General features: G+C 41.0%; 1 protein-coding gene across 1 annotated transcript; it reads right to left on the bottom strand.

The window, feature by feature from the left end:
• Positions 1-5,160: 5,160 nt before the first annotated feature.
• On the bottom strand, positions 5,161-8,859 carry LOC125513798 (serine hydroxymethyltransferase 4). Its single transcript, XM_048679009.2, has 4 exons — positions 7,901-8,859; positions 6,888-7,278; positions 6,700-6,801; positions 5,161-5,580 (listed from the first exon to the last, which is right to left on the bottom strand). Exons 1-4 carry the CDS (start codon positions 8,768-8,770, stop codon positions 5,336-5,338), a joined length of 1,608 nt encoding a protein of 535 aa, XP_048534966.2. The 5' UTR covers positions 8,771-8,859; the 3' UTR covers positions 5,161-5,335.
• Positions 8,860-9,205: the final 346 nt, after the last annotated feature.

Raw genomic sequence — 9,205 nt, 5'->3', positions numbered from 1 at the left:
GACATTTCAGTCCCCCCACCACAAACCCTAACTCTAATAACAAAAATCCGGTGAAATCTCCTCTCGGCTCCGAGCCAGCTGTCGCAACCTACATATTTCTACATAATCTTTAGGGGCGGATGAGCGGGGTTGTTTTGCTGATGGTTCATGCCGCCTCTACTTCCGCTGGTACTGGATTTCCTTATGTGAGTGACTGAAAAGTAAGATGAAAGCTCACTCTAGCATGAATGTGACTAGGTAGGGTTGTATAGAAGATTAGTATGTTTTGGAAGGTCGACCGAATAACTATCTGAACCTATATCATTTTGTTTTGGGCCTCAAGCATTTGCTCCCACTGCTCGAGCAGTTGGATCTCTAGTAAGTTAGCCTTTCTTTGGTCCATGTCATCAAGCAAGTGCAATGAAGTACCTCAAAGGTGATGTTCATATTATAAAGATACTATGCTTGTATCCCACTAAATAATTCATTTCTATTTTTCTACTATAAATAATATGAATTCAATACCCAATGTGCAATGAAGTGCCTCAAAGGTGATGTTCATATTTCCCCCTTCTGTTCATCAATATGCTTGCTAAGATCAAGACCGGCAGCCATGGAACCATGACACATGATATTTATAAGGGAACTACTTGGCGCTAAATTAGACATGGCAAACTATGTTGTAAAGTCGCAATAGCACCTCCATGGAGCTATCGAGCATTAGGCCTCATTGTCTACTAGTTCACTTATAAGTGATTTATCACTGACATGTTTAGAATATTTTTGACTAAGAAGAAGTGCATAAGCTGTTAGTAAGCATCCCAACAACAAATCGAACAGTCAAAGGCAAAGGTTCGTCACAACTCACAAGCAAATTTTGTTTAACTCGTCCCATCATATATCAAGCTGACATTTCCTATCTTCGTATTTATTGTCAATCAAGGACGTGAAACTTGACGTCCTCAAAGAACAATTCGGCCATCTCATTCAAGAAAGAAATAGGTGACTCATAACTCCCTACGTCGTTTGTGCTTTTATCTATAGTTGCAAATGTTTAATCGAGGGGGCACTGAGAGCACACCCAAAAATTACCTAATATCGGATACATACATACTTTTCTGTGCTTAATTCTCCTACTCGCGCTGTTGTAGTGAGCATGGCCTCTTGCGCTTGCTGACACCATGCTAGACCTTGATATGGTGGTCACCTCAGCAGTCTCCCACGACCGCATAAAGGCATCGGTGTGTTGGACGAACCAGACTATTGTCTTTTCACCTTATAGAATCTGACATGTCTTGGATCATGCTAATGCAGGTACACAATGTTATCAAATTTCATTTAGTTAATTATTAGTGGAACTATAATTGTGTGTTATTCCTAGATAGTGATCACTAAGTGCATTATTTTCTTTACCTTAGAGTGTGTCCTTTTAAATTATAGTACACGATGTTTATGTAGCACAATTTTCTTTATGATAATTAGCAGTATTGCCATTTTCAGTCCATGTTCAATGCACTGAAGATATGTTGATGTCTTTGAAGCCATGACTTTCATACATTGCTAAGATATTTGTGTGTATTGTTTTTTCTTCCATAGAGATACATGTTCTCTCTTGCCTGCAGCCCGTCGTATTCATGATGTGAAAATACACTAAGATTGGTCAACTGCTGCCAAGTTTAAAAAAATGCAAGCAACCTATTAATTGTAATTCTGATGCATTTTGTCATTTTTGTCAGTGTCGAATTTGTTTAAACAGACCTACCATTATGTAGTATTATAATGTCCAACGCCAAGTTGTAGTTTTTAGCAACTAATTGTGAATAACATGTTATGATTTATGTAATCCTTTCGTACCCATTAAAAATCTTTAAGCTATCGTAATTTAGAATGACACTTTACTGACAAAAATATGTTTGGTCCCAAAATTCAGTTGAATTATCACCATAATACCCACATGTTCTCACATGGGGACTACCTTCAGATTAGTTGCGGGAAATTCAGGTCTAGTGTACTATTGGATATTCACCTCAAGTTGTTGGAGGAAAACCTATCGTGTCAGTATAATGGCAGCTTTCAGAGTGTACTTTCGCCATGTACTCTTATCATCAAGACCATGAGGGGCCGATGAACAAATTCCTGCAAGTGGATTTGTCAGGCATTGTACTAGAACTATTCAATCACAAGTAAGCCTGCTTTTATTGACTATGCTTTTCTTACAAACTGAGTGTAGCCAATATTGCATTTTGGCTTGAATTAAGTTTATGTTAGTTCCTTATCTTTTTGTTCTTCAAATCATGTAGAGAACCTGCCATTCATGTGTAATTATTTTGGTAGGATCTATGGCTTTAACCTTCAAATCGTGCCTTTTATTCTGAATTATGATCCATGTTAAATATATTTGTTATTGATGGTAATTGTCAGATACTTGTATAGGCTAAGATATTTTTTGCTTATACTAAGAGTTGACTAATGGGTCTCCACATAGTACATTTAATCTACATGTGGTTGACATCACAATTTGCTTGTCATATGTTCGCACAACTGCTCCCTGTTTTTATATTGACACAACGATCAACATGTCTCACTAATGTAGCATTAATGATGAAGCATCATCTCAGTCGGTATGTGCAGAGAGATGTCAATTAACGATTCTTGCATCTCTACTAATATTCTGGCCATCTCGGTCGGTATTGACACATTTGTTTCCTACTTATCTGTGCATTAGAAAAATAATGGCCAGTCGGAAGCCTATCTATACCGCCTGTCCGTCGTCATATGTTTTACATAAGTCTTTGATTTTTCTTCTTCCTTAAGTAACCCATGGTCCAACATTAAGTGCCCTTTATCTGTTAGGCTTCGGCCCAACCGCGGCAACCGCTATATCGCGCGCCGCGTTCAGCTGTAGTAGGCCTAGTTCGCTTTGTTTTCAACATGTTAGGTCCCTGCCTTTTATTATTTACACATAATATGTTAAACATGATTATGCTATAACTTTGCAACAATAACTTGGATTAAAATAATTTCTATATGTAATTTGATCAGAAAAATGCGCAGTTTCCAATCGTGCTATTATTTGTTCCTGTTAACCACTTTAAAATTCTGTTCAGGCCTTCAGGGCATAAACTTAAGTAACCTAATTAATTGCTATGGTGTATTTTGAGAAATGCTAACACACAACATAACTTTTATATCATCTTTATATATACGAAATATGTTACGAGGGCCTATATGGATAGGAGGGAGTATGAATGATCGATTTCAAGGGACATATAGGAGTAATAAAGAACGAAGAGAATAAAGGACGTGATCAGTGGATAAAAAAAGAACGAAGGATTTTAAAAAAATGAAGGAGAGAATAACACAAAGAAATTGATATTAATACCAAGGGCGTGACATGCATGCAATGCAATAATAAAAATGAATTAATACCGAGGGACGTAGGAGGGGTATGCATATATGGGTTGTTGCGTAGTGTGGGACCGTTATGTGCAACAAAAATAAGAGTGTCGAGTTTTATACAACGAACTAGGGTCACTTCGCTCATATGTAGACACTTTTTTTATTAATCTTCAAGCGTATGCCGAGATGGCCTAAAACACATTTAATAGAATCCTTTTATTAAGATCAGAATCGTAGTACAAAAACTGTACCAAACGTACTATATGTGTACCATACTTCTTAACATACTACTGATATGAATTTGTGCTAGACCTTAGTGTGTGCCTCTCTGCTGTGGCCGGGCATAATTTGGATGTTGTTGGGCCATGCTGACGGAGATTCCAGTGGACACCTCAATTATCTATCCATTGCGAGGTACGGACATATGTGCTAGTATTAGTGAAAGATTTCTCTACTTGTATTTTTTTTCTTAAATGTCTACACCCCAGTCTATCAAAAATGAAGTTGGATCATCATCTCACAAGATCACGGGTTACTGTCCATCCAAAGAAAACGTAATTCTACAAACTTTGGATTATGGAAAGGTGTATTGTTTTGCTTCTAAATGCTTGGGATAATTGAAATCTATATTAATTATTGTTTATCTTTCACAAAATTGCATCTTTTGTTCAATTCATGGAGGACAACAATCATTCTAGGCAAACCCATTTTGATATTATGTGGTGTGATGATGAGCTTGAGCAAAACATATATTGTGAGTGCTGAATCTATATTGTTTACTCATTGTGCATTGATTTGTATCAAAATTATATAAATCGATAAATGTATGTCAGATCGAACGAAAAACAGATTTCAAAGGGTACATGTTTTTTTTTCTTAGTTTACATCTGAATGAATTGGGCATGACACTTGTTTTCTTCCCATGTTTTATGTGTTCCATGAAGTTGCTCAGCTCACGGGTGATACACAAGAGCAGAAAACTGATTTACAATGATCAAAAAAACATCCGGGCGCAGCAAAGGGCGCCTCTTTCTTCTAGTAACTATCAAACTCGAATAGCGAGCCTAATAAAAAAGCAAATTCAGTGAAGCAATACTCCTTACAAAAGGAGCCATAAAGTCTTCACCATTTCGAAAAACCACTTGGTGTAATTCGAATGAACAGAAGGCAGCATAATGAAACAAATGGAATGATTTTTTGTATCTAAATATTCGGTTGAAAGTTTAAACCATGCCAAGGAAGGATACGGAAGAGGATAGAAAAACTTCAAGTGTCCAAAAAAAAAAACAATTACAAAACTACACATGTGAACCACAAGGCAGTAAAAAGAACAAATTAGGCAATGCGACATCAAATACACTGTAAATAGTACTAGTACAAAAACAACTACGAATAGGACAATACACTTGATACACACACGGCATTAAAGAAACAACTAGAGCAAGCAAAAAAATAATATACGCCTATGGCAGTACATCTACAAGACAAATGGGCCATGAAAGTACAGCGATAGCAATAAGAGCAATACTCAGAAAATACACCAAGCATACCATTGAAGATCTCACTACGAGAAACACGATGATAAAAACACAAACGGTAAACTGAAGTACTGCAACACTTTGAAGTTTTGGTAAAAGAATACCATGTCTTAACTTTGTGCCCTCCCGCGTATAACAAGTGGGGCACCCAGCAAGGCTCCCGCCAGGGGGCCTCACTGACGCTAAAAATCCTTGAACATCAAAAAACACATAAACAAACTGCCAACGAGGTCACACAAATCGCTTAGAAAACTGAGGCTAGGAAATATCATCTCCATTTCATGCCATACCTTCAATGATTATTCATGAGTCATATCATTTTCAACCATAATTCATACATCACGATTAGCGCACAGCAATCAGCCCCTTAAGGGCACCAATTTGCTGCTACAAGAAAACGATCTGCATGGTACCACAGCCTAATCCTTGTATTTCATGTCTGACACCAGGAATCCAGGCATCTCAAATGCAATGGCAAACTTCTCGACCTCTGCCCTGAGCTCCGCGATGTCCTTGTTCTTCTCCAAGTCAACGATGAAATCATTGTAACGCTTACCTCGCTGCTTCTGGACATTCAAGCAGATGACCACAGCCTGATGAAGGTACTCAGAAATCTTCACAAAGTCCTTCTCGACCAAACCTCTCGAGGTCATGGCAGGTGTACCTAGAACCGACATTCAGATATAATGAACTTAGCTGGTATGCTATTGTATCGTTAATGTTTCAGAAGTTTATCCGTGCACAGAAGTACCCAATATCCAGTTTTCTCAATCTAAAAAGAAAACAGTTTTCTCGTACAAAAAGCTGTATAGTGAGTTCATCTGTGCAGCATGTTTCGTTTTTCTCAATTGTCCAAAGAGGGATAGATTAATGATGCATGTCTAAAATGGAATAAATCTTATGAAGGTTAAACATGCAAGAGCAATTCTAAAGTAGGCAAATGATTAAAAAATGTCAGGTATGTGGATCAGGCAACCAGCGGCTTAAGTACGTTATGCTGGAAGATATAGTAGTTCACGTGTTGTTGTATTCTTCAGCAATCACAAAACAAAGTTGACAAGCCTTTTCAAGACAAGTATTAGAGTGATGACATAGACATTCCACTGTAATTACACCATAACTCCTAACAATAACATGGTTTTGTATTCTTGCACAGCCACAAATTAAATGAAAGCCTTTTCAGGAAAAATATTAGAGAATGATGGCATGAACCTTCCAAGTGCAAGGTTAAGAACTTGAACACAATCATTGTACTTTGTTGCCTTTCAAAACCAACAAAGGAAAAAAGAACAAAAAACTGGGATAGAAGTCAGAACAGATTCCAGTTCATAAATTTACACAAGATGTTGAACATCGGGAGAATGACAATAGTGCATCTAGTGAGCTGGATATTTTTCTGTATTTGCTAAGTAAGTGGTGGACGAATGATGATTCAGACTCGGAGAAAGGCCCTTGGAAAAATTAAAATTTTCAGCTTGCACTAATAACAATGGGAGTCAATTTAGACTAGGCAAGATCCTTCATAGATGAAACGGGAACACCCTTATACATAGGCAAAAGCAATAATATTCCACAAGAAAGAAAATTTATTAACAAATCCACAACACACTAATATGTCGGGCCACCTCATACTTCACATGCTCTCACAGGCCGGTGCGAATGACTATAGTAGATGATTAATTTGAGTGCCTTCTGACCTATTTTCTTGCCAGTAACCATTAACAACCTCCAAAGCATGTGGGGACAGGGAGTAACAAAACCGTATTTGGGAAGAGATACTAACCAATTCGCACACCACCAGGTGCCAGTGCACTGCTGTCGCCAAAGACGGCATTTTTGTTGAGTGTAATGCTGCTCAGATCACATACTTTCTCAACTTTGTTACCTATAAATTCAGAAAACCAATTTTAGAGCAAGTTAGCACTGAATACAACCATATAAACAGATGCCAAATTAAATTGTTCTGCATACCAGACAAGCCAAGAGGGCGAAGATCCCAGAGAACAAGGTGGTTCTCTGTTCCATCAGTAACCATCTTGTAGCCCTTACTCATCAGATGGTTTCCAAGGGCAACAGCATTGGCCTTGACCTGCTGAATATATGCCTTGAATCCAGGTGACATTGCCTGCTTCAGGCCAACTGCCAGGGCAGCAATCTGGTGGTTGTGAGGGCCACCCTGGAGTGATGGAAACACTGCAAAGTTGATTTTGTCCTCGTAATCGTAAAGAGCACCCTCGGGCTGGCCTTTTTTGGGAGGCTTCGGGCCCTTCCTGTAGAATATCATACCAGACCTTGGCCCTCGGAGACTCTTGTGGGTGGTGGTGGTAACCACATCAGAATACTCAAACGGATTCGTAGCCTCCTGTAAGAGAAAAAAAAAACAAAATAATATCAATGAGGTGAAAAAATAATTAAACGGAAGCTTGGAATATGGGAGTTCCACAGGAAGCCTTTGCAAATTGCTTAGTTCAAAGTAAAGTTCCTGCCAAAACCCAGTGAAATTCATGTGGCCTTAAACACCAAGAGAATGACAGCAAACAGCATCTCTTGTTAGAGGATGCAGAAATCGACTACCTTACTGTATGTTGATGATAACTATTATCACAATAGACTCGACAAAATACTGTATTTAAGTAGTGAGAGGCTGTAAGAAAATTTAGCGAAACAATTTCATGGAAGGTCAACGTTATTTTCAGTGACAGGACCCTCCATGAACATGATTATACAGGGGGGGAGCATCCATTGTTGCAACAATTGATCAGGCTTGGTCTCAATTGTTGCAATAAATAACGACAACTGACATTTAAATCGATATCATACTAAAACTTGTTGAACCTTGTTTTAATAACAAAACTATTTTGAGTGATTTACTGCATTTTCTGAAGTACACCGACAGTCCTAGTTTAGCTCCTGTCAGACACTTGCAACAGATGCAATACATAATCTAATCATCAAAAGGCACAGAAACACAGAAGAGTCGATACCTGAGCGGCAACGAGACCGCTAATATGAGCCATGTCACACAGCAACATGGCCCCGCACTTGTCCGCGATGGCCCTAAGCCTGGCATAATCCCAGTCCCGTGGGTACGCGCTCCCGCCACAGATAATGAGCTTGGGGCGGAAATCCATGGCCTTCTCCTCCAGCCTATCATAGTCGACGTACCCGGTGTCGGAGCTCACCTTGTAGGGCAAGCTCGAAAAGTAAATGGAGGTGGCAGAAATCTTCTTGCCCCCGGCCGTGTAGTACCCATGAGTGAGGTGTCCTCCGGACGGCAGATCGAGCCCCATGATGCGCTCGTGGGGTTGGAGCAGCCCAGTGTAGGCGGCGAAGTTGGCGGGGGAGCCGGAGTAGGGCTGCACGTTGACGCCCCAGGAGGCGGGGTCGAGGTGGAACGCCTTGAGGGCGCGGGCGCGGCAGAGCTCCTCGACCTCGTCGATGACCTCGTTCCCGCCGTAGTAGCGCGCCCCGGGCATGCCCTCGGAGTACTTGTTGGTGAGCGGGGAGCCGAGCGCCTCCATGACGGCGAGCGAGGTGAAGTTCTCGGACGCGATTAGCTCGATGCCCGTGCGCTGGCGCCGCTTCTCGCGCTCGATGAGGTCGTACACCTCCGGGTCGGCCTCCGCGAGCGGGGTGAGCCCCCAGTCGGCCACGGCGTCCATCGCAGCGGCGGCGGTGGCAGGGGCAGGGGCGGCATCGGTGGAGACAGCGTAGAGGCGGACGGGCCGGACGGCGGCGCGGTGGAGGGGGAGGCGGAGAGGGGAGGAGCTCTGCGCGGTGGTGGGGTGAGCGAATAAAGCGGCGCGCCCGACGGGTGGCTGCGAGTGCGAGACGTGGGGCGCAGCCATGGCCATGCGCGTCCTGTGCTCGACGAAATGCGGCTGCGGCGCCCGGGGAAAATCTGGGGTTGGTTCGTATCAGGTAGGGCTGGTCGTCCGCCGCCGCCGCCGCTTTATATGCGCGTGGGTTTGCAAGGGTTTCTGCTCTCTTTTTTTTTTTTTTGAGAAAACAAGGGTTTCTGCTTTTTGCGAAGTTTCTACACATCTACACAGAGAGATAAAAAGACAATTCCAGCATGAATGTATATCACAGAAAGACAAAAGAAAGAAATGGGAGTACTATTTAGATTTGGATTTGTCTTCCTTGTTTAACTCTATTTGTATTTTTGATGAGTTTGGGATTGAAATATTTAAAAGCATTGTATACACTTATCTTGTGAACATAAAAAATAATGAATTTTTTTACTACCCCAATGGCCACTTTTGGACACTGTTTTTCCGCGTTGTTTC

The sequence above is a fragment of the Triticum urartu genome, chromosome 1A (assembly GCF_056163025.1).
Source record: "Triticum urartu cultivar PI428250 chromosome 1A, HENAU_Tu73, whole genome shotgun sequence".
Lineage (NCBI taxonomy): Eukaryota > Viridiplantae > Streptophyta > Magnoliopsida > Poales > Poaceae > Triticum > Triticum urartu.
Note: the sequence above shows the minus strand (reverse complement) of the source record. Positions and strands in the feature narration are given on the sequence as shown.

Coding starts and splice junctions, on each gene's coding strand:
- LOC125513798 (XM_048679009.2), bottom strand. CDS start 8,770: ATGGCCATGGCTGCGCCCCACGTCTCGCACTCGCAGCCACCCGTCGGG. Junction 7,279..7,900: donor GCGGTCTCGTTGCCGCTCAG/GTATCGACTCTT, acceptor TTTCTCTTACAG/GAGGCTACGAATCCGTTTGA. Junction 5,581..6,699: donor ACCTGGTGGTGTGCGAATTG/GTTAGTATCTCT, acceptor TGTCGGTTCTAG/GTACACCTGCCATGACCTCG.